This window comes from Pisolithus orientalis (genome assembly GCF_024613125.1).
Source record: "Pisolithus orientalis strain OTSU chromosome Unknown F5J12scaffold_69, whole genome shotgun sequence".
In the NCBI taxonomy this organism is placed as follows: domain Eukaryota; kingdom Fungi; phylum Basidiomycota; class Agaricomycetes; order Boletales; family Pisolithaceae; genus Pisolithus; species Pisolithus orientalis.
The window spans coordinates 1-25,926 of NW_026260850.1; the positions used below are offsets into that span (position 1 = coordinate 1).

At 47.0% G+C, this 25,926-nt stretch overlaps 5 protein-coding genes across 5 annotated transcripts; 2 read left to right on the top strand and 3 right to left on the bottom strand.

Moving 5' to 3' along the window:
• Window positions 1–5,850: 5,850 nt before the first annotated feature.
• Window positions 5,851–7,257, bottom strand: F5J12DRAFT_786816 (uncharacterized protein; the record flags this gene model as incomplete). The annotated part of the gene is made up of 5 exons (XM_051743525.1): window positions 5,851–5,959; window positions 6,022–6,622; window positions 6,691–6,910; window positions 7,066–7,083; window positions 7,150–7,257. The coding sequence occupies 5 exons, from the start codon at window positions 7,255–7,257 to the stop codon at window positions 5,851–5,853; spliced, it is 1,056 nt and encodes a 351-aa protein (XP_051594849.1).
• Window positions 7,258–10,003: 2,746 nt separating this feature from the next.
• Window positions 10,004–11,226, bottom strand: F5J12DRAFT_898133 (uncharacterized protein; the record flags this gene model as incomplete). The annotated part of the gene is made up of 6 exons (XM_051748084.1): window positions 10,004–10,051; window positions 10,116–10,389; window positions 10,434–10,559; window positions 10,605–10,792; window positions 10,836–10,895; window positions 10,948–11,226. The coding sequence occupies 6 exons, from the start codon at window positions 11,224–11,226 to the stop codon at window positions 10,004–10,006; spliced, it is 975 nt and encodes a 324-aa protein (XP_051594850.1).
• Window positions 11,227–12,427: 1,201 nt separating this feature from the next.
• On the top strand, window positions 12,428–13,772 carry F5J12DRAFT_907686 (uncharacterized protein; the record flags this gene model as incomplete). The annotated part of the gene is made up of 5 exons (XM_051748969.1): window positions 12,428–12,658; window positions 12,715–12,861; window positions 12,928–13,104; window positions 13,355–13,604; window positions 13,663–13,772. 5 exons carry the CDS (start codon window positions 12,428–12,430, stop codon window positions 13,770–13,772), a joined length of 915 nt encoding a protein of 304 aa, XP_051594851.1.
• Window positions 13,773–15,296: 1,524 nt separating this feature from the next.
• On the bottom strand, window positions 15,297–16,059 carry F5J12DRAFT_786819 (uncharacterized protein; the record flags this gene model as incomplete). The annotated part of the gene is made up of 6 exons (XM_051743526.1): window positions 15,297–15,500; window positions 15,552–15,636; window positions 15,687–15,701; window positions 15,772–15,854; window positions 15,907–15,991; window positions 16,028–16,059. 6 exons carry the CDS (start codon window positions 16,057–16,059, stop codon window positions 15,297–15,299), a joined length of 504 nt encoding a protein of 167 aa, XP_051594852.1.
• Window positions 16,060–18,885: 2,826 nt separating this feature from the next.
• On the top strand, window positions 18,886–19,931 carry F5J12DRAFT_786820 (uncharacterized protein; the record flags this gene model as incomplete). Its single annotated transcript, XM_051743527.1, has 5 exons — window positions 18,886–18,910; window positions 18,962–19,164; window positions 19,204–19,393; window positions 19,440–19,837; window positions 19,908–19,931. The coding sequence occupies 5 exons, from the start codon at window positions 18,886–18,888 to the stop codon at window positions 19,929–19,931; spliced, it is 840 nt and encodes a 279-aa protein (XP_051594853.1).
• Window positions 19,932–25,926: the final 5,995 nt, after the last annotated feature.

Consider the following 25,926-nt stretch of genomic DNA (forward strand, 5'->3'; position numbering starts at 1 on the left):
TGGCACAAGTGGTCAATTAAAATGGAAATACAAAATGACATTGTATGTGCCATGGAGGAGTAAAATGATAGATGGCCTCATTCACCCTGCTGTCCTATCCACCCTTGTCTCATCTGCCAGATGCCCTAAGATATTGATGAGATCATCACCCAATGCTTGTCCATATACCCGAATACACAGAGCCTCTACCTTGTGAGCCATCCTGTCCAGTGTCTGCATGGTTTTGTCCTGTTGTATTTGGAAATCATACATTCAATCCTTGTAGTATTGGCAGTGGGCCTCAGCATCACAGAGTCAACATTCCAAATCTTCGATTCACTCTTTGATTATGTTGGACATTTGTGACACCTCAGCAATTGGGGCACAGATGGGTGACAGTGCACTGGGAGTTGCAGTGGTTGTGAGTTGGACAGGTGCTGCTGTTGTTGATGGGCAGGTGTCTGCTTTGAATGCAAGGGTTAACTGTGATAATTAGTGTAAATGTAGATTGATTAAATGTACCTGCTGCTGTAGATCCCTCTACCTCCTGTGCAACAGATGGGCCAGCCTTGATGATCAGATCCACTTGTACAGCAGCTGGGATTGGGTGGGAATCCCTGCATTTGAATGCAGGAATATGAATCTCTAAATAAAATTTGAGTCAGCATAAATACATGAAATTGTGAACATACTGAGTGAAGATCCCTCAGGGATTGTCTCTCCCTGGTTGGAGGGCCCAACCCCAGCATTGATGGCTTTGAAAGCCATTGAAACATGTCACTTTGGGGGATGTTCCTTTGGACTTTGGGATTCTCGGGCCTCCATTGTCAGGGACAGACTTTGAGCTTGCTTTTTTCCCCTGGCTTGTGATGGATTCTGTCAAGTTGGAGCAGCAATCCTGCCTTTGGCATGGCTACATCAAATTTTGCGACCATCACATGGGAAGCAGGACTTCCTGGGGTTCTTGTAGCATCAGACCTTGCATCTGCAGCACAAGTCGCAGGAATGGGGGTTGGGGGAAGGCATCCTTCTGGCAGCTATGGCAGTGTGACCATATAGTCCATCTGATGGTGGATGAGGCTTGTGTTTCGATTGGCCTTGAGTGGGAATGTCTTCATCATTGTCAGTTTCTGCTGTTGCCTTCCTAGCATGGGATCGATGTCTGGATTGATGGGATGTCATTTTTGTGGCAGCTTTGCACTTCTGCCTGCCTCATGCTGGTTCTTCCTTGTCATCCTCCTTCTCTGGCACCTCATCTTCACCCTCATCATCCACCTCCATCCTGTGTGAGCTATCTGCTATCATTTGCTCCACCTCTGCCTCAGTCACTTTCCATTTTCCTTTGTCACTCATAGGCATTTTGGTCTCTTGAGTGGGTGGTGTTGGTGTTGGCACAATGCAGGGCATAAGGGAGGCCAAACCAGTGGTAGTCATATCAATGCTCAATGTTGAGCCACTTGTGGTTGGCAATGTCAGTTTTGGAAGGGGATAGGGCAGTCTTCCACTCAGGCCACGGGTGCTTGATCGAGCTGAGGTCTTCATGCCACTTTAAGAACATGTCGACACCAATGAGGGTCATTGGAATCTCATCTGTCCTAGCAATGAGGTTGTGTACAGTGTCCTGAATGCATCAGTTGGTGAAAAAAATGTGATGATGCTATGACACACTAGTTCATTGTTTATTGCCTTGATGGCACCTCTCCACTTTGCAATCTTGTCCACCTTTCCCAGTTTGCTGCTTTCTGTGATATCCTTGAAGTAAATTTGAAGGATGCGGTTGGCCACAGCATTGAGCTCAGGTGATGTCTTGAAGAGCTTGCAAGACAACAATGACAACATGTTTCTGATGATGAGACAATGGAGTAGTTTGATGGTGAGAGTGGTGATGGTGATTGGAGAGTGGAAGAGTCAGAGGTTAAAGATGGATGATGAGATACACAGATGTCACATTTTTTATCCTGCCTATGAATGATTCCCATGGCATGACGGAAATACTGGTACAAGTCAATAATCCTGAATGCATATATAAAGTAGAAGCTCAGATAAAGATATGATGCATTGTTCTGGAATAGCATTGCTGTTTGTTTTGCATGTTTCCCATCTGCTCCAATGGCAGAGCCTGGCTCACAGCTAAATAGACCAGCACCTCAGATTCCAACTAAATAGGCAAATCATGCAACATGAAACACAATTTATAGTGGGAAATTCAGATACTCTATAGTGTGAGAGGTTCCACTTTCTTCATTTCTTGTCTTCCTGGGCCCATCTTATATTGTGACAGGGGGATAACCCAATTATGGATAGGCCCATCCATTTGTGGTGAGCTATCTATGATATGATGGATTGGCCCATCTTATGCAGTGCCAAGGGTTTGTAATCCTGCGATGGATGGATCAGCCCATCTTATGTTGTAACACTGGTTTTTGTTTTCCCTTATCTGCTGCCTGAGAATACCATGGATGGGCCCATCCTTATGTAGATCTCTTTGATCTCCCTTTCTGCTGCCTGAGAATGCCTTACATGGACCATCCTTATGTAGATAGCTTGGATCTCCCTTTCTGCTGCCTAAGAATACCATACACAAACTCGTCCTTATGTTGCAACAGGGGTGCATCTTGCTAGATGGGCCCATCCATTTGTTGTGATGATATACATGATACTACTGAAGGGCCTGTCCTTATGTTGTGACACTATTAGACGATATTACTGATGAGCCCATCCATATGTTGCAACAATATAAACAATACCACTGAAGGGCCCATCCTTATGTTGTGACACTATTAAACAGCATTACTGATGCGCCCATCTTTATGTTTCAACAGGGTACATCTTACTGGGGCCAGGCCTGCCCATATGTTGTGATGATATAAATAATACTACTGATGGGCCTGTCCATACATTGTGATGCTATACATGAGATTACTGATGGGCCTGTCTTTATGTTGTGACAATATAAATAATATTACTGAAGGGCCTGTCCATATGTTGCGACTCTATTAAATGATATTAGTGACAGGCCCATCTTTATGTTTTGACAGGGTACATCTTACTGGGGCTGGGCCTGCCCATATGTTGTGATGATATAAATAATACTAATGAAGGGCCTGCCCATATGTTGTGATGCTATACATGAGATTACTGACAGGCCCATCTTTATGTCTTGTCAGAGGTACATCTTACTGTGGACAGGCCTGTCCATATGTTGCATAATACTACTGACAGGCCTGGCCTTATGTTGTGACTCTATTAAATGATACTAATGATGGGCCTGTCTTTATGTTTCAACAGAAGTACATCTTACTGTCAACAGGCCTGTCTATATGTTGTGACATTATGAAACAACATTACTGACAGGCCCATCTTTATGTTGCAACAGGGGTACAGCTTATTATGAATGGGCCTGTCTAGATGTTGTGACACCATAAATGATATTACTCCCAGGCCCATCCATATGTTACCAACATTGTATTCTAATCATAGATGGGCCCGTCCTTATGTTGTGACCCTCTCCATGTTATGATAGGTGGGCCTGCCTTGATGTTGCAACAGGGGGGTAACCTACCAGGATGGGCTCATCCATGTCTTACAGCAACTCAGTATACTTAATTGGTCATGGGCCCATCTAAATGTTTCAACATGCTTACCCACTGTGGGCCCTCCCATATGTTGCTCTCACTTTAGTCCCTCAGGCCCATCCATGTGTACTGGCTAATCTATCTAGGTGGGCCCATCTTGGGGTCTATATGAGTGTTGGTGTTTTGGCGCACAGGCTGCCCATGTGTTGTGACTAAATGTGACTACACTATGTGATCCTGGGATGAATTCCATGTGAGCCAGGCCAATGCCAATGCAATATGAACAGGCCCATTACCAATGCCATGCAGGCTGGCACAACACCAATGCTATGCTGGCTGTCCTGGCATTGATTCCACATGGGCAGACCCAATACCAATGCCATTCAAGGTGTCCCAGCACCAATGCAATGTGAGCCAGGCCAACACCAACCCAGGACTAATGCCATGGAGGCCATCCTGGCTGGCACTGATTTAATGTGAACCAGCACAATGCTAATGCCATGGAAGCCATGTTGGCACCAATGCCATGCATTCCAGCACATCGCCACTGCCATGGGGCCATCATGGAAGATGTCCCAGCACCAATGTATTGTGAGCCAGCACCAGCACCAGGTCCATGTGTTCCAGCACATCCCCAATGTCATGGGGCCATCATGCAGGCCATCCCAGCACCATTGGAATGAGTTCCAGCACAACACCAATGCCATGGAAGCTGTCCCAGAACCTATGCCATGTATTCTGGCACATCCCCAATACCATGAGGCCTATTGTGAAGGCCATTCTGGCACCATTGTAATGTGTACCAGCACCAGACAAATGCCATGGAGGCTGGCCTGGCACCAGTTCCATGTATTCTGGCATATCCCCAATGCCACAGGTCCATCATGCAGGCCATCCCAGCACCTGTGTAATGAGTGCTGGCACATCCCCAATGCCATGGGGCCATCATTAAAGCCATTCCAGCGCCATTTTAATGTGTTCTGGCACAACACCAATGCCATGGAAGCTGCCCCAGCACCAGTTCCATGAATTCTGGCATATCCCCAATGCCATGAGTCCATCATGCAAGCTATCTGGGCACCATTGTAATGTGTTCTGGCACAACACCAATGCCATGGAAGCAGTCCCAGCACCTATGCCATATGTTCTGGCACATCCCCAATGCCATGAAGCCATCATGCAGGCTGTCACAGCACCATTGTAATGAGTTCTAGCACATCCCCAATGCCATGAGGCCATCAGTCAAGCTGTCCCAGCACCAATGCCATGAATGCCATCTTGGTGCCAATGCCATGGAGGCCCACCCAGAAATTATACCATGCCATGCCTGACCTGCCTGACCTCCTGGGAGCAGGTCCACAGTGTATGTACATACTGGTACCAGTACCATGCTGGAGATGCATGTATTACCACAATGGTGGCTCTGGTAATGACCAGAGGACTAGCGAACTACCCAGTACATTTAAACTGTGAATTCAATGCCTTATGGCCTCCAGCAAGCCAGAACAATACCATGAAAGTCACCATCATGCTATACAGCAAAAACAATTGAGTTATGCCAGCCAGTCATCATTCAATCATCTAGGTGATCCACGACTCCATTGGCCCTTAGCACTTGTAACACCATGGCCTTGGTACAGACATCACCATACCAGATTGGTTTTCCAGTATCTGAATCATACAGTAACAACTACCAGTAGCAGTAGCTACTTCTTCCTGGAGATCACATTTTGACAATATAGAATATATTGCTGCATCTAACAAAGTACAAGTACAAAGACAAAAAAAAACATGAATGGATTGCAAAATGACAAGTACATTGATGTTAGTTGACCTCCATCCTACCTTCCTGTCTGGGTGCTGATCTGACTGCTGGTGGTGGTGGAGTAATAGAGATTGCCAGACCTCCAGCAGGTCCATGCACAGCTTCGACATTTGAAGGAGGCACTTCCAAGCCAGCACCTCCCTCAAATGAAGCTGGGGGGGGGGGGGGGGTTCAGTGGACTCCTGTCTTGAGCTGCTTTGGGATGATTGAACCTTGACAACACCAGTTGCAGTGCCAAGTTCCACCATGACCAGCATGTGAGGTACTGGTGTAGGGTTGGAAGTAGTGTGAAGTGGGACCAGAGGATGGTTAAGCATGTCTGGGGCTGGGAATAGGTGATTATGGATAGCATCTACCACCCAATGGAGAGCAGCAAGCTCAGTACAGGTTACTTCTATCTCCTGCCTCATGTCAGCATTCTCCCACTTGAGGATGGTAACCTCTTCCTGATACTCATCACAATGGCACAGATCATTGGCACTGGTTGTAGTAGTTGGCACTGGAGTGATGGGTGGGTCTGTTGCAATGCTTCTTGCACAAGACTGTGACCAGGATAGCCATGACAGAGTAATAATTTCCACTACTCAATAGAAATATTAGTTCAACCAATTAGTGAAAAACATAGGACTGTGAATAACTTACTGGGGCAGCCAGTCCATGGGCCAGGGGATGAATGACAGCTTTTTACTTTGGATGGACCAGCAGATTGATTTTGGATTGGTGCCCTTTGATGTTTGGTTTGTTGACTGGTCAATGGAGCTGGTGCAGCCAGTGTTGAAGTGGTGGGAAGGCTGGCCATGTCTTCTGGGGATTATTCCTGGCAAGGCCTTGAATAGGAGCCTTTTCACTGCATCTTGGACTTGTCTCCCCTCCCCTTGAACAAGCTGCATGAGTATTTGGTACAGTGGCATTGCCAGCATTGCCCTGCCAGCTAGCACCATGCAGGGCCAACTCCTGTCCTGGCATCCCACGCACTGCTCAGCTTCTGGCACTACCTCCCAGGACTCAGGAGGGTTGTTGATGTCTTGCCAGTCCTGCACATCCTCATCAACTGCTGGTTTCACCTTCTTTGTTGGTCTCCTTGACTGGCTCTGGCCTCTACTGGTCTGATCACTGGCATCAACAGGCTTTGCTGCTGGCTGGCCACATCTTGACTGGCTATGGCCCCATGCCTTCTCCCTGTTCTGATCCTCCTCATTTCCCAGCTTCTGCATCACAACTCCAGTGGTTCTAGCCATAGTTTCTGTGGGTGCATCTTTGGATCCCATATCAGCAGTCTACCCAATTGCCTTCCTCAGAATTAGTGCTCACCTGGAAGCCAAATCCTTTGAGCCTCATCTGTACCCAACTCTTTCCCCTTCCCCTTATCCACCAGCTGTGCCTGGTGCTTGACCCTCAACAAAGGTCTGGTAAGCTCCTCCATGACCTTGTAATATGGGTGAGACTTAGGCTGGTGATGAAGGCAATACCATGCATGATCCTTCACATCAGCCTCTTGAACCATCATCATCTGGTTGACAGGTGGCTGTGTCTGCATGGCAAAGATTGTTTCCAGGTCAACCATGTGCATATTGATAGCAATAAGATGCAGAGGGATCTCAAATGCCAGGGGTAGATGTTCAACAACTGTTCAGACCATTCCACATAGATGTCAGGAATGGATATCATGGCTGCAATTTCACTTACCAGCTGGGCCCACATAAGCTGAGCAGCTTTGCCTCAGTGCTTAGCATCCTGGCCCTGAAGTCCTCTCAGTGCCTGTATTGTAACCCTGGTAGCCTCCTCAACCATCCACTTGGCATTTTCAGCAGTGATGACTGGCTGGATGTTGTCAGTCAATTGTGCTGGGATGAAGGTGCTGGTGTTGGTGGTAGACATAGTGCTGTTAAAGCTTTGGTGTGCAGGTGGTGGGTGCTTGAGCAGTGTGGTGAATTTGCCAGCTAGCATACACCATTCAAAAGGCTTACATAAGCACAATACAAATGCTCACTCCAGTGATGCTGTGATTTACAATAGTCAATGTACTGGTTTAACCATTGAACATATTTTGGTGGGAGTAATGTATGGCAGTTGACAGTCATTCCACTAAGTGCCCATTTCCATTATGTATGCACTTGCACATCCTGCATGATGACTGGTGAAAAAATATTGTGTAATACAATCTTATCACTGGTACTGAAATCATTCTCAAACATCAGTGTAATCCCCATGGCACCTACAACATTTTGAACTTTCATATGGCTCCCAGAAATGTTAGATTCAGTTCTGGCAGTCCAGATAAACTCTGTAAGTCAACTGGTCCAAGGACCATTACTTCTAATGACTGTGTGCAGTAATTCCATCATGCCATGATATGCAGTGGCTCACATCTCTCAATGAGGATGAGCAAATGTTTACTGAAGATGACCTGCCAGATGCTCCATCATCCCCATTATGTGAGCCACCTTTTGAGCTGCCCCTGGCTCAAACAATATGCACAACTGGAATGGAACCCTCCTTCCAGTCCTCTGGTTTTCCCAGATCACCTTTGATAGAGCCAGCATGGGAGTCATTGGCACTGTCTCCCTCCTCTAGCAGCCCATTGGTTGAGCCTCCTTGGGACTCCATATCAACACACCTCTCTGACAGCACCCTGTTACTTGAGCTGGCATGGGACAAATCACCACCACCTGTTGGCCCAGGTACACCATTGCATGAGCCACCTTGGGGGTTTCCCCCACCATTCCAGTCCCCACCAGTCAGTCCTTTACAAGAACTGGCATTTCAGTTGCCTGCTGCCACAAGATTGTCAGCTTACATCTACCCAACTCATGCAGCTGGCCAATCATCACAACTGTTCATCCTATTGCCTGAGCGCCAATTTCGGTCCTTAACTCCCTCTGTGTCACCAGCCTGTCGCAATCCTATCCCAGTTCCCAGCCCAACAACATTTGCATTGCCCAGCAGCAATTTCCCTGGTCCTTGTCAACCTATGGACCTTTCAGATGCTCCTGCATCATTCAGCTCCACATCAATACCACCAGCTAGATCCCCATCACCAGTGCCAATCCTGTTGTCACATTCAGAGCTTTTAGCAGTCTCCCAGGAGTTCACCATACAGCTGGGAGTTGATACTCCACAAACTGAGCATACATCCAGAAGTTCCTATGCAACCATAGCTAAACATGTCTACCAGTTCAAATGTCAAGGCAGATCTCCAGTATTGTGGCTAGGAGTGGGGCACATCAGCCAGACATCAATGCCACACACAATGCCAATCTGATCACCACATATAGGTATTATGCCAATACCCTGGTGGATGCAACCAGGGAGTGGTGATCACATGTTGAGTGGCATGCCATGCTTACCAGATTCCAGCAACAGTTAGCAGATCTTCTGGAGGAAGAGCTAGCAGGTGTAGGCTACCATCTTAAACTAGACAAGCTTTAATTTGTATATTTAACTCATTTCAATGAACATTATGTTGAATGGAATTGGAGAAGTGCACAAATTGGCTGCAATTGGATTATGACAGTGGGTTATAGTACATGGTAGCTATGGGGCTGTTAATTCACTGGTGATTTTTGCACTGTGCAATATATATGGTTGTCACCAGTCTACTGGAAAACAGTAGGTACCAGCCTCAATTCTACCTTTGCCTCCTCATGGTTGGAGTAGGATAATTATCATCTGGCCACCATGGGGGCCTACAATTCTGCTCTGGGTGACGAGCCACACCATCCTCTTCTGCTTGATCCAACAGTCCATCTTCCCTGTCCATTGCACAGTGTCTAGGCCTGGCATTCAAATTCCTACCCACCAGATCAACTCCTGACATAGATAAGTGTGTGTAATTGTGTTGTGGATGTATACCTATGATCATTAGGTGATATGACTGTTTTATCATTCTAGGCTGCTGTAGAATGCTGTAAGGAGAGGATTAACCAAGTATGCATGGAAACCAACCATTGGATCTGATTCTTGGCTTGGGCTTGGGCTTCCTTGCAGTTGAATTGCCACCATCATTGGCATGATTGTCTGATACAATTCTATCAGCAATATTCATTGTCACCAGATACCACTTACCAGCTGGCTTTGGGTATGCAGTAGCCATATTGCACCAGTCTGATGTGGACTGGTTCCATCATCTGTTGTCCTCCTGTGCATTGGATGTTCCAGTGGGATGATCTTTGGCACACAATTCCAAGGTCATGTTAGGGTTACCAGTAAAGAATCTGACCAGCTCCAACATACCATCTATCCATTGCCATTTGGTGGAAGGTTTTGTGGGAGGAGCTGGTTCCTCCTCTGAGTGATGTCCATAGTTGGAGCATCAACAGAATTTACTTAATGTGTGATCAGTTATGTATATCCAAATTGATCATGACCTCACCTTCCATCCAGGGTCTCTTCCCTTTGGCTTTGTCTGACCAGTGCTTGGTGTTTGGTGACCTGGCTCCTCCAGGGAACCATCCTGAGATCTCCACCTCTGGAACTGGAAGACATCTTCTGGGTGCTCCTGCTGTCACTCCTTCCAGAACTCCAAGGTTTCGATTAGTTCATGATGTGTCAGCCTGGTGGGCTCTTTGGAATGGGATATTGGGAGGAAGATACTTGGAAGACACATAGGATGCCTGGTTGTCAGCTATTGCAGCCCAAGGTACACTGGCATTCGTCTTCCTACAAGCCAAGCCTGTGTTTAGATGTTAGTAACTCATTGACCATGGAAATTGGCATGTATGATAATGGCTGGTTACAAACACCCTCATGATGTCCTTTAATTCCAGTGTCTGTAAGTCCAAGAGATTTGGAAGAATGGGCATGCCATCATCATTGGTGGACAGGGAGAATTGAGACTGCTTTTTTCCTTTCCATGCTTTTACTGTGGTTTGACCAGCCTCATCCTCTCTGCTGCCATCCTCCATACCATTGGCCCCAAAGGCATTCTTTGTGTAGGCTGACCACTTTCCATGAAGGTCTTCCCAATCTGAATAGAGCTCTCCATCACCCAGCTTGTCATTGAAGTCATTCCTACACTGGTCAGATATGGTGAAGCCTGTCAGGAAAGCACTCACACTCCAACCATCACTTTGCCTTCCTTATCCTTCCATGCTGACATGATCACCACCCTCATCCCACACTGCTTCCACATGTCATATGCAAACTGTTTTGCATACTTCTGGCCCTTACTTGTTGCCACCCTGCATTTAAGTTAGTATTGCCCATGGGAGAACTTGGATGCTTACTCTGCCTGGGCTTCAGGTGGCAACTTTCTCTCATTCCACTCTTTCACCAAACAGGCTGCCTGGTCCAATTCAGCCTTGGTCAATGACTGGACTACCTTCTGAACAGCTGGCTGATAGTGTTTGATCATAGCTGATGTCCCAGGATGTATTCCAGCCTTCACAAGTACTTGCTGGATATCCTTCTTATGCTGCAGCTTGATCACCTTTAGGGCCATCCATTTGGAGCCATACTTGACCAGGGCCTTCCATGCATGGGACCTGACTGTTGTTATACATCCAGTTCTTGATGGCCTGTAAAATATACTTAACATGACTGCAAGCACATCAAAACCATCAAGCTTACTGTCCATTTTCTATTCCATTCATTTTGTTTGAGGCTCTTGTTGGCATCCAGCCATTTGATTTTGTTCTGAATGCCCTCCATCAGTGAGGCCCTTTTGTTTGTGTCAGCTTCCTTCCAATCATTTAGACCATCTTGGAGGATTTGAAGTTCATCCAGTCTCAGCTTTCCCAGTGCAGATTTTGTTGTCTCCATGCTATCCAAGCTAGATTCCTCATTGGAGGAAAAGTCCTCCTCATCTGAGGTATTAACACAATTAGTACTGTGATTGCTGCTGGCCATTCTGAATGTTGGAGAAGGTGTTGGGGTTGGTTAGTTGCAGGTAATGTTACCCTCTGTTGAAAGAAAATTTGGAGTCTGTTCCTCATAGTTTCTGTCACCCATTCTTGAATAAAGTTCCAATGGGACTAAGTGAATGTTCTGGTCATGATACATACCCATTGTTAGTATGGTCTTGTTCCAGTTCAATTGGTACCATGTGGCCAAACATGGTAAGCCAATTCATCTATCATCCAGTCTGCTACTATATATAGATAAAGTATAGTTTGATCCTGATTGGATCTTCTGACATTGATTCTGAGATCCAACTCAAATCATAGTTGTGCCAGGCATCACAATAAGGCATGTATGGCTGAGGCCTGCAGACATCCTGCAAGGACTTGATACTAGACATGGGCAAGTCATGAATCACCCAAGCTGCAGTGGCCACCCTGGTAACCCATGTCACTTGGAAAAAGGTGAAAACAACCAGGGGATCCAAAGAAAAGATGGTCAAGTTTACTCTGAGAAAGAAGGCAAGATATGCAACTGGCCAAAGCAACGAATCACCTACTAGGGCAGGATCTTTGAGCATCCAGGAACCCAATTTAGTCCAGGGTAATGATGCTGACCTATATTGCTACATGGATGATGCATCACCACTGAGGACATCAAGAATTCCAAAAAGCCAGGTGTGCATTATCAAACATCCCAGTGTTGGCAATGTGTGCCTTATGGTATTACAGAACAGTTATCTGGAAGAGTGGCTGCCCTATAAGAGTAGATACCTGTCTGTGCTCCTGGACATGGAGGCCCCACCCTAATGTCATGGCTTGTTTTGTGTGTAAAGCAGAAGGGGCACCATATAGATGCATGGACTGTGCTCATCGCCCATTGTCTTGTAAAACATGTTGCATTCAAGCAACACAAACTCAGACCATTCCATCAGGTACAAAAATGGAATGGAAGATTCTTTGAAGACTTCACTCTATGGCTGGTGAGTTCCAGCTTTCAACCCATCATCTGTGATGACTGATATCATAGGTTGGTTTGGTGCTACACTTGGGCCATGCCAGAGCACCATGCCCAGCAGGAGAAGGTTCTTGGGAGGATGCTGCCAGCCATGTAGATGAAGAGTGGGAGGACATCAAGGAGAGTCAACAACTGGCACATCTCAACCCACCAGATGATAGAAACTATCTGACAGTTGTGGACACTGGCAGGCATGCACTTTTGCAATGTGCAGTATTGCAACTGCCCTGGGTCTGAGGATTCACATCTTCAGCTTACCATGGCTGGCCTATTCCCAGCTATGACTAAGGCACCAAGGATGGCTTTCACTTTCCAGGTGCTGGATGACTTCATCAGGGACAATGTTGAATGTGGAACCTCTGCCATGAACTATTATAGCAAACTTCAGAGAGTCACCTCAAGTGCATTTCCTCACCTAGTGCCAGTGAGTGCAATCACCCCTGGCCTACCATATGCCACATCTGCTCATGCTGGTCAAAGAATAGGTATAGGGAATTGCTCAGGGTGTTGAGAATGTGGAGGCTCCTAAAGCTGTTGAAATGGCAGGGATTCCATCAACAGTTCCCTGATCCCTGGGCCAGTGAACTTGTCCTCTTCTGCCCTGCCTGTCCCCAGCCAGGGATCAATGTACTGGATCAGGATATTGATCTCTCTGAGTCCATATTCTATTCATTATTGCAAAGGCATTGTTAGCCTGACTTGTGTAGCTGGTGGTTTGCTAGGACCTTTGTGATGGACAGCAACTTCAAGGCTGAGCATATGCTGCCCAAGAATGCTGCCAAAGAGGTCTGGCTCATGGATGGAAATGGCTTCATGGTCACATCAGCTCCATACAAGGAATATTTGACCAGGACCATAAATCAAATAGAAGTTGGTGCACCATGATCTCTCCAAAGGCACCAGGACTGATTGCATTCATGCAGAAATCTGACTGCAATAACCACCTGGGCTGTTAATCAAGCAAATGCACAAAGGAATAAGTTGGAATTGACTGGGATTGGTGGATGTGCCTGTGTGAGGCATGGCTGTTTTGTACCTCATGCAATGGTCGACTTTCAGAAGGGAGAGCAGTATGCACCAATTCATAGTCCCCAGTCATGACTAACAATATAGCAGGCAGGTCAATATGGATTATGCTCTGGTCCATGCCATGCACCATGGATTGGACCCCATGCAACTGGTCATAACCTTTTATGACATCAATTGTCAGTATAGCAAGAACTTGGCCTGCTGGCTTGAGGAAAATAGATATCTCTCTCTGCCTTCCAGATTACAGATTCAGCCCAGCATTGGACTATGGCATGTCCATGGCCATCAGACAGAGTGCTTCACCAGATATGCTCCAAACTTTATTCTGGGTGCCAGCCAGGGTGGATGGTGAAATCATGGAGACCCTCTGGTCTTCTCTCAACATAATCTCACCATCAGCCCAGGGAATGGCAACAGCACACTGTCAGGAGTTGCTGGACTTCCAAATGAATGATAGTAACTTCCTCAAAATGATACATGATGCATATGTCATCACAGTACCTGGTTGACCATCACTTGATTACTTGCACATAGCATTGGCATTGAAACAGAAGTTCAAGGTTGCCAAGCAGTCATTAGCAACAATCCAAGATAAATTCAACAAGTTGGATAGCAAGGTACTGGATGGCTTGTCATCAGTTATGGGTGGAACAAGAACTTGTGGTGCAGTCATGCTGGCAGAATACTCCTGCAGGCCATGGACATATATGAAGTCTGGCTGGAGAAGGGTAAGGGGGCCAACTGTATCATCTGTCCCATAACTTACATACATCATGGTAGCACCCACCATGAAAGCCATTGAGATTGACCTAATCCATAACAACCATTCATTCAGCAGCTCACATGGTTCAGCTACTTGGATTGCATGGGCATTAAAGGTTGAGCAGGCTCAAATAGTGCTTGCTATGGATACATGACAGATGGACACCAGGGCAACAGAGGCAGACTGGTTGTCAATTTCATGCTGGCAAGACCAGTTGCAATCACAGATTGATGCACTAGTACATGGAGCAGCCCAGTTCATTGGAAATGACTGGCAAGTTAACCCCAGGCAAAGGCCCAGAAGTATAGCCCCATTTGACATGGGACAGTAATGATGAAACTGATGATCCATTCCTCCCTGATCGTCCTGGTCACCAGGAGGTCAGCAATGTTCCACTGCCATCATATATCAGAGTACAGTATTTCCATGACATTGGCCTCAGCAGTCTTGTGGAACAGGAAATACATCTGAGACAGGGCCAGGCAAATGATGCATTGCATGAATTGTGTCTGGCCCTTGTGGACAAGGCATGTGATATTTCATACAGATGTCTGGAAAGGAGGGAACTACAAAATGACAACCTGGGCATGGGGGCAGATATCCAATGCAGAGGCAATGGTTCAGCAGCATGCCACCATCTATCACCAGTGCTGAAAGCAACTCATTGCACTGGGGGCTGGGGAGGACATTCTTGGCAAATACCAAGAATTGAATAGGGCAGACCTGACTGTGAGTGCCACAATTGCAGACCCAAATGCAAGAGGTCATCATGATGACACTCTGGCCTGGTTTTGGACTGTGGACCTTCCCCAGGATTCTGCCATGAATGACAGGAATGTCAGAATGTAGGCAGATCAATTAGGGCTTGTGTGATATACTGACTGAATTATCACAGTTTATCAAGTCAACTGGCTGCATACAAAAGTGCTATGGGATTGCTGGGAAGAAGAGCTAGAGTTACTCACACTGGAGACTGGGTGGACACAGAAATTCTTCTTACACAAGGAGAAATTCTGGAGTGGCCAGCATATGGAGGCATTGGCAGTGGGCAATACTGGCTTTGCATGTTATATGGCTAGGCAGTCCCAGATGTATCTGGGAGTTAGCCAGAACACTAGGATGTACTTCAAGATATGAATTGGAAGAGTAATGTGCATATATCTCTAGATAGTATGAAACTGGGGAAATTACATATCAAGATTCTAATGAGATGTGTAATGAGGACAGCACCCTACTTATTGGTGGCTCCAGGCTGGGTAACTGAATTGACTCAGAAGTCCTCAAGCTGGTCCTGTACTTGTCCAAGCCTGTCAAAAAGGGTGAGCTGTTCACTGCAGAATTCCATCACACCATGGAGCTGGCAAATCTCCTCCTCCTGATGGATCATCTTGTCACAGCTTTCAGTCAACTGGCAAATGCTGTCTGATGGCATCTGGTCCATGTCATACAGCAGTGGGAGACTGTCTTTTCCTTCCTATGGCATGGATGGATTCAATGGAATGATTGAAAAATGACCACTGCACACCTCAACCCCAACAAAGAATTCCTTGGCCTCCTGGAAAACTTCCTCCAATGACTGATGATCATACCCATCCAGATGGGTAGGGTCCCTTGTCCACCAGGTATGTGGCATAGGACCAGTGTGGATCATACATCTCACCTTTCCTCTTTTGACCTACAGCACATTCAACTCCATGATGTGTGCCAGCAGGGCAGTCTCTCCCATATTTTGTACAGCTGTCCACCAAAGCAGTTCATTGGCAACATATGGAACCTTCATGATTGTCCCATATGAGTTGCAGGTAGCCAGGGCCTGCTTCAATATATGCTGTGGAAAAGTGTCTGACACAGCAAACTGGCATCCATTTCAACAAACTCACTGTTTCCACCTGAACCTGCCAATACCAGTCATCTGGCAGTTGATCACTTGGGTTGTTGGCCTGCTGCAAAGCATATGTGAACCATCTAAATCAGACACCTATGTATTGGATTATCATGGACAGGTAGGATAGATTAGCAGTCCTGACATCCATGGTGATTCAGAGTAGAGTTGGATCAGCTGCAAATGTGATTACATAGCAATGTGGCTGACACATGTGATGACTGCAAGATAAGAGATCATCAATAATCACATCCCAAGAGGCCAGAATAGCAAGTGGCCTATCCTGGAACAGCAGTTATCATGGGACAAGTGGCTGGATATCAATCTGAACAAGACCAATGTTAATCCTGTAGTGTATCTATGCATTACTGGCACTGCTGGACCAGTACTGGGAAAGGCAGCATTGCATTTTCTAAATGGCTGTGGAATAGGCAATTAGTTGGAAAGGCCCCAGGCTATCATCCAATGCTTGTGGACAGTGTATAATGAAAGGTCCACATGCTGAAATATGACTGGCATGGTAGGAAGTGTAGCTAGTGCCAGACCTGTAGCAGAACATTGTATCCATGCATTACTAGCACTGCCAGACCTGTACTAGAAAAGGCTGCATCATGTTTTCTCAATGGCTGTGGAGTACAAAATTAGGTTGAAAAGCCCTGGTCCATCATCTAATGCTTTGGCATGGTGTATAAAGGAACATGAACACCATGAAATAGAACCAGTGTGGTAGGAAGTGTAGCTAGCACTGGAGCCATAGCAGAACTTGCCATCTATTGCCTCTATCTTGGTACCCATACCATGCTGTAATAATATGTGGAAGCTGGAGGTACTATGCCACCATGGTGGCACCTGTTTTCGAAGGCTGGAATGGTCATTTACCAACACTGTGTAACCATGGCAGCTTCACTATGGTCTGGAAAACACTGGCATGCATAGCCACAGTTCCATACTACACACTACAGCTACCAGATAACCCATCATCAACACCATGCTCACTATATCATCTTCTGTTCTTAATGGCAATAAATCACAGTGCAACCCAGTGTCACACACCAAAGGTGTTTGGTGAGGTGGACATGGATACAGCTGATGAATGGAGATGGAAACCATAGCCCTCATGCAAAGAAGGACAGCCAGGAATGTCAGCAGTCATCCCTCACACAAGAACAAGTCATCAGTGCCAGAGAAAAAGAATGGGAGTGAGTTAAGTGCTGGCTAAAATTCTTAAGCAGCCATGTGCAGCATTCCAGTTTTCAACATATCTCTACCATTTCCATTCCCACACTCACTTGTAGTGCTCAGCCACATGATCTTACCTTCCAAAATTGGAAAGGATTTGCACACTCCACACATTTCTACAGCACTCCCTCCAAAAAGATGCTCATTTTGCTAAATTCTTCTGATATGGCTGCCTCTACATCAATCATTTCACTTGTCCCCTTTGCTAGGGACCATGGCTACATATATCTACCAGGAGTTCCTACCAGCTTCCATCCTGAAGCATCCTGGTACATCCCACCCTCGTCTGTGCCCTCTCAGCCCATCCAGCTTGGACAGCATGTTCTTTTTGTCAGTATGACCTCTAGGAGGATGTTCTTTGGTCACCTTGGGTCTGTCATTCACTTGGAAAGGTCTTATGTGGTCATTTCAGTCTCTCCAGTCCAAGAAGCATATGGATCCTTCCTCCCTGCTCCTTGCAATGTCTTCATACTGGTCTCATCCATCATTCTTCCAAGATTGTGACAGCTACAGTATAATCTACTGTTCTCCACTCTCCCTGATTGCATCCATGATGAGTATGATGCACATCTTGCCTCCTTGTTGCAAGATACAGCAGAGGACACTCCCCCTTCATCCTCTCTTCCAACAGAGCCTCATTCATGATGTTTTTATTTACTTCCCTGAGAGGATGGTTTGGGGGGGAAAGTTGTGATCCCCTATGCTCCTGTCACCCCACAGACCCCCAAAGCTTGACCCCTGTTGACATCTGACTCACCTTGTCCACTTTTGGATGTACTATATCAGCATCAGGTTGGCGCTGCCTCTCTGTCATCCCACCTTGGCTTAGAAGTGATCTCTTTGAGATGTGACATGCACAGCCTCCCCCTTATGTGATTCCAGTGCGCTTTCCCAGTTCCTGACATTACTTGACTCATACTTTGACATTCTGACTGTCTTTGACTTGCCTATTGCCAATACTTACCAATCTTTTGACTTTGCTTACTGATTCTTCACTTTTTGGCTTGTTAATCCTTACCAATCCTTACCAATGCTTTCCAAGATGATTACCCATTGCTTACATTCCTTACTCATCAGTTACCAATCACTTACCAAGTGTTTGCACCTTGTTTTCCAAGGGCAACACCCCTGTACAGTATATAAATCACTGTACTTAGATAGCAAAAAAAAAAAAAAGATGTCAGAGAGCCCCTCTTGCTCACATTTTATCATCACTCAGTAATTCATTCAGCAGCTTCAATAGTTGAGACTTTATTAAGGGTCTAACTATCATCTACTTTGCTTATCCTTGTCTATCATCAATATACTTCACTCCAAGCCCTCCCTGAGCTCAGTGCAGCTTAGGACATCAAATTAAGTTGTCATCCATTCTTCTGTAGGCTGACAGCAGTCTACCCTATCACATTCTCTTGCATTCCTGCTTCTTCTTCATCAGGAGCACTCCCAACCCTCAGCACTCATCTTTGAGTGTTGTAGCTCACAAAAACCCTCCCAAAGAACAGGTTCTACCATCTAGGTACCACATAGGCACACCACCACTCACTCTTTTTGTCTTTTGTGTTGGTTTTGGTTGGTTTTCACCACTGAACCACACTTTGACTCACACTGGGATATTACACACTATATGTGCCAGGAATTTTCCAGTCAAACCTTCCCAGGACTGAATGCCCCCAAACCAGATCCTCCACTGTACATTCCAACACATGGCATTGTTGCTATGAATCAGATAGTGGCCAGCATGCATGCAGCATACAATAATAGAAGTAAGCTGATTTCCCAGCTGAATGTAAAGTCAAACGTAAATTGTATTGCAGAGCAAAGTGGCATCAATCTGATCTGGCTTTCTGAGTGCCTTTCAGCTATGGAATTTGGGGTTGATGAAACCTGGGAGGCAGGCCACCTGGCAGCACATCCATCAAGTCTCACTGGCTTTGTGGATGAACCTATGGTAATCCTTGGTACCAGTGATACCATTGCATTGTGGTACCTTCCTGGTGCCATCACCAATGATTTGCAAGTCAGTTTGAACATTTCCTTCACACTCTATATTATTCAGGCATCCCTGCAGACACACATGCTTGCCACTCTGGACCCCCTTCACCATGCAATGTCCAAGAGTATGACAAGTGGCTCCTGGCAGAAAAATGCTGAATATTTCAATCACACTTCACAGTCACTGGGGTGCCTGGAGTTTTCCCCAGCCAGGCACCAACAGGGGCATATGGTATGGCTATATTACCTCAGGGGTATGTCTCTCAAGTGGCATCCAGACCATGAACTTTTCCCCATCAGTTTCTGCTGACCTACAGATGGATGCTGGTCATGAATGGTCCCAGCAGTCTTACCTCCCAGCTGCCATCCCCTCTGGTGCACTTTCAATTATGCACCCAGGCCTGTATGATGCTGGAAGGCAAGCCATGCAGTTGTTGGACACATGGTCAAGTCAGCATAACCAAGATATGCATGATGTCTTGCAGCACTGGCCATCAGTTTTTACTAATGTCTCCATAATCTCTAACTGGACCACACCCTTTCACCAGGACCCACACTCACAGTCTGATTGGTATGACATGCTGGTCACAGTTGGCAATTATGAAGATTGTGTATTGGATATCCCCACACTTGGCCTTCAGTTCCTTTACAACCCCAGCACTGTAGTTGCATTTTCCAGCAGGCTTCTTCAACATGGGGTTAGTTCTGTGGGTGGGAACCAATGTTGCTTTGCCTACTACATGAGGGACAACATACACAATTGGATAGGGATACCCTGTGGGGATTGGATGAGAGTTCAGAATGTCCAGACTTGGTTGATGCCTGCAGGTCTGGTGGGACATTCCATATAACCTACACTTATCCAATAGGGGGTCCATGTAAAGGTAGTTCTATAGATATTATATGCCATCCCAAGCCAAGTTATTTTCCAGATACCTCCCCCAAATATTGACTATGGCTGGCCCATAATTGGCAGAACACTTCAACTTGAGCTGAATCCAGTCAGATGGCACACTGGGAGATTGGCTTGCTTGTTGTGCACAAGACTGTGGCATATGTGCCAGACCACATGGATTGGTGATCATAATACATGGGCTGATTCAAGACAGATGGGACACCATATCATGGGCCTCCCATACACCATGAAACACTGGAGTATTCATCCAGCCTGTCCTATGGGATCATAATATCTGGGCCCTCCCCAAGGACATGGTACAATGGACTATAAGCCCTCCATAGTACATGGGCACTCCTATTTGGGCTGAGGCCGATGCACATGGCACACTGAAATATGCTCCTACCATTCCAAATGGAACACTGCAGGTCCAGCTGAGCCTTATTGCATGGGCCACTGATACATAAGCCCCATAGACAATAGCTTCCCAGCCAAGCCAATATATATGGGACACTATTTGTATGGCTCATCCATTCACCAGGGGATGCCAAAAGACTAGCCCATCATCTACACTGGTAACATTAAGTGGCCTTCACTGGGCATCCATGCCAATCAACTACCATAGGCTGGGCATCTGTCCCAGTCCCCTATCATAAGGCCAGTATGTGTCCCAGGTTATGGTCATCAACTGGGAATTTGGCCTGGCTGACTGGACTTTGCCAGAACATATACCAGCCCAATAGAATCCCACTGGAGTGCCTTCTGAACCACTGTAAATAGCCCAGAGGGTGTCATCCATCCCAGCCAACTGGAATTGGTTCAGAATTGATGCAAAACAACTGCCACCAGCCCTGGACCTGTGCCAGCCCACTATATTGTGGCTGGTAGGTGTCCCAGGTCATGGTCATCAACTGGGAATTTAACCCAGCTGACTGGATTTGGCTGGAACATATACCAGCACAATACTGTCCCACTGGAATGCCTTCTGAACCACTGTAAATAGCCTGGAGTTTGTGATCCATCCCAGCCAACTGGAGTTAGTTAGGAATTGATGCCAATCAACTGTCACTGGCCTTGGCCCCCTGCCAGTCCCCTAGATTCAGCCCAGTAGATATTCCAGCTCACTGGCAATAACATGGGATCTGCCCCAGCTAACTGGAAATGTCAGGAAGTCATACTGGCCCAATAGAATCCCACTAGTGTGCTTTCTGAACCACTGGAAATATCCTGGAGGCTGTGATCCATCTGGCCCACCTGGAATTAGATGAGCATCCATGCCCACAAACCACCACCAGCTTATCCTCTATTCTGGCATATTTGCATTACACTGGTATGGGTCCCAGCTTACAAATACTGGCATGAAAGCTGGCTAGCCATATATTCCAACTACCTGCCATAATCCAGGCACCCATCATGGCCCACCTGCATAAGGCTGGTATGTGTCCCAGCACACTAGAAGTGGCCATAACTCATACCAGCCCAATGGATGTACATTGGTATGCCTTCCAACCCACTGGAAATAGTGTGGTGGCTGTCATCCATACCAGCCAACTGGAATTAGCTCAGCATCCATGCCAACTGACCATCACCACCTTAGCATCTGTGCCAGACCACTAGCATAAGACCAGTATGTTTGCTGGCTTATTGGCATTATCCCAGCATTTGTCCCAGCTTACTGGAATTAGCCCAACATTCATACCAACCCAACAGAATTACAGTGGAATGCCTTCTGACCCACTGGCAATCACTGACACATGCTGGGCTCATGCCAGTGAGCCCAGACCAGGTTAGTACCAGATCTTTCCCAACTTGCCAGAATCCATGCCAGGATTATCCAGGCAAGATGTATATAGTAGTCACCCCTCAGCCACACTGTGCAGTATGGTGACATCCAATGATCATGGCTATGCTGTGTGACACAATGAAAACTCAGAGGTGGGCTCCACTTTAGCCAGTCTGTGCAACATGGCCAATTGTCAACCTCATTTGGTCGTATGATATGGTACAAAGTAGGTACATTATGTGCCATGACAGCCTCTAAGGCTACATTGGGTCATCCCTCCCCCCCTCTGGCAAGCAGTGGGATGTCCCACAACAGCCTCTAAGCCTACATTGGTGCATCCCTCCCAACCACCTGGCCAGCAGTGGGATGTCCCACAGCAACCTCTAAGGCTAAGTTGGGACATCCCACCCCCCTGTCTGGCAAGATGTCCCACAACACCCTCCACATAACACAAGGCCAAAATGCTATCAGACCATTTGCATGACCATAGGAGGCATGCACCCTTGTTGCACTCCAAAAAGATTCAATGTCATTGAATGACACTGGATGTAGGCCATGTAATTATGCATGAAATAAATGGGTATTTTGCAAAGAGACCTGCCCAAATTTGCTAGAGGTGTTTGGGCGTGGGAAGCGGTCACGTGAACGCGCCTCGCGCCCTCCCGCCTGGTGCATTTTATTAGGTAACAATTGCGCAGGACATGCCGATGTTGATGCTGACTCAACGCAAAGCAAAGGAATCCGGTGTACAGACAAGGATAACGCCAGGGAAATGCTGGCAGGAGAACTATAATACCTAGGAGGCCCAGTGACCTATTCATCCATCAGACTCACTCAACGAAGGACACCCTGTCAACGCCCCTAGCACACGTCCTGATCCCAAATCCACCACCCATTCCTCTGGATCCACGTTTAACCGATCCCGTCCATCCCCCCTCCTCAGTTCTATGCATCAATGTATCCACTACTATCTGATCGTACGGCGTGATCGTCTCGTCGAGATCACAGCACTCTTAATCCCGCTCTCGAACCACCTCATCCATGGGCAGGATGCTCCAGTGGGAACTTCACCGCCAAGCACATGATCTCGACACACCGTTTGTACCAGTAGACCTCTTAAGCAGGCGACTACGCAGGTTCTCGATATATAATGACCCAGGCACTCAACCACTCAGACACAACAACTGTATCATCAGTACCTTTTCGGATACGCTATACGAGGTAAGTGAACGTACGCGTCCTCAGGGGCTTACCGTGCTCACCTCAGCGTCGTAGACACAATAAGTGAGGTATAAGTACATGCGCGTCAAGCACGTGACCATTGGCTCCAATACGTCTCCTCAAGTGAACACACGCGAAGAGGGCGAAGCAAGGCAGAGAGCGAAAAGAAAACACTAAAAACATGCATGATCGAAAGAGGGCGTATGCGTATGAGATTTCCACGTGCGGAAAGAACCATGCATCAGAGAGGATACGGCAAAACGAAAAGTAAACAAAAAGCGACCGAGAAGAAAAGTGACCGTTGAAAATCGAACCTGAGGAGTTGTTCATCGATCCCCTCCGAGAATGGAAGACGCTCAACATCGCCCCCGCACCACTACTCTCGTAAGTGGTCATCAATATGTCTCACCCATTTCATCACATAGTTTCTTAGTCATCTTATCCATATTCCAAAAGCCAAGAAATGGCTTACGACCCTCGTATGCACGACCGCACTCCTCTCGCTCACCTGCTCACTCATGTCCCTCTTGTACGGATGCGTATGCATCATCCGATTCACCGCTATGAAAAGCATCCACAAGGCCACGAATCGGGCACAGGAGATACAGAAAACCATGACATTCATTTTGTGGAACGTCTCGGTAATGTTGGTGTTGCCCAGGATGTGGTTGGCTTGGTGCGACTCCCACCTCCCTCTTCCCCTGCCCCCTTTCTCATCACGCATACACGCAGGTCCATGATATTTTTATTGCCTCCATCCTCGCCTTTGTATGGCAGTCCGGATCCACATCCGACCCAGTCACACCTCCCCACTCAGCCCCAAACGCAGCGAGCAGTCCACAGGTGCTCATCTCAGCCATTTTCTTCTTGGGCCTCGTTTATTTTGGTGCAATCGCGAAGGTGTTACAGGGGTACCGTAGGGTGAGCGGCGTGACAAGGGACACAGAAACGGCGAGGGAAACGAGGGATGCCATCAGGGAAGTGAGGGATGGAGAGAAGGAGCGAGAGGGGGGGAGGACGCGAAAGGCGGCCCGGGTGAGGCAGAACAAACGACCGCAAAAAAAGACTGGAAGTGCGCCCCACAAGAAGATGACGGACACGAAAGCGAACCAGAGCTCTCTCGAACGTATAACCACGGTGATTGTAATGACGACCACGGTTCATCCGCTTTGGACGTCCTGCTGGTCTTGGGTTGCGTGGGTTAGAGAGTCCACACGTGCCGGATGAGCGGGGACACAAGCAGCAGCGTATTCGACGTGTGGCTCGTGATGTCGTGGATAAAGAATGAAAGTTAGAGAGTGGTGAGGGAAGACACCGTCGTGATCGTTCTGTGAGTGTGTAAGTTGCAGGCACCCGGTGTTGGGAGAAGAGGGCAATAATACCAAGCATGTTTATTCCCTAATTCGTGAGTACTTTATCTTACCGGCATGGCGTTTGTATTATATATCCAGTGGACGGTTGTCGGCATACATACACCGTGGGTCCAATAACGTACAAGACCAGATCCGTGACCGAAGCAAATGAGGGCTGGGCAGACATATATTGACTGCGACAATTCTGTTCGATCACATCGATTATCAGTTCTACATAAATGACTCCGATCACCTTGCTGGGGCCTGAAAATACATATGTCAATTCCGCGGATGTCGAAAAATGCATTATCCGATCCTACAGCGACAACACCGAAGAGATTGTTCATCGAATCACCGGCTCTCCGCGAATATGGAAACGCTCAGCGCTTCCCAGTATTACTACGTTTGTCTGTGTTCCTCCCTCTCTCTCTCTCTCCCTCCCTTCTCCTCGATCTGGCATGTCTGACATTGTAATCCCCAGCAAAATGACATAGTCGTGAGCATGACAGCGCCGTCCTGCTAAAGTGTGCACCGATCGCCTAGCACGTGGGTGCGTATATGATGCGTATATTACTGGTCCGGTCGGCACCAGGGACACAGATAACGACCACATTCATATGACGAAATATTGAGTCAGTTCCTACCCACATCGTCGATTCATACAGAGTATTGATATCACTTTCCAGTCTGCACGAAACACGACGAACTATGATCCAGCAACATCCATCTGACGACTCAAAAGCAACAGAATTCAGTCTTTGTCCCTTGCTCTCTGCTCGTGTCCACATCGGTGGCAAATTCACTGCTGGCACTAACTCCGCTTCGGGAAGTGACATTCCCTTCCACTTCATACCGGACTCTACCCTTCTCAAGGATCCTCTTTCGTTCGAGCTGTGACGTCTGACTTAAGGGAGGCATCAGGTGGAACTCCTTTGTTTGTGCCTCCGCCTGCCTACAATGTCTCCAATGACTTCATCAGGCTGTCTGCATATATATCATCATTCACGCTCTCCCACTGAGGGATAGCAGAGCCAAGTCCCAGCAAGACGTTTATGGTGCTGAGATTCACTAGGTGCGGGTCCTGGTGCCACCTGCACCTGCTTCGTCGAGGAGAGGAGAGAGAGATACTATCAAAAGAACTTCCATCAAATTGTTCTTCCAATCCAGGCACCGACGAAATAGATATCGAGGCGACACCGAGGCCGCGGTGATGCTGCACATCTGTGGCAGTGCACTCGAAGATCATGTGCACGGAGACCATTTGATTCTTTACCAGGGGGGAGTAGAGCAAGGCGAGTCCCGCAGACAGCGAAGCGGAATTACATGGCAATACAATTGGAATAATTTCTGAGCGGTCTGTCATGATCTGAGGTTGGTACAAATGTCAGGGACGTGTCGCAGCCATACCTTCGAGTAAGCAGTAAAGATATATATAGAACGTGAATCGTGGTTCGTAACTAACACTTCAATCCAATACACAACAAGGGGAGTAGAAAAAAAGGGTCGTTCTCCATGTCGCTATCACAAGTCGAAAGT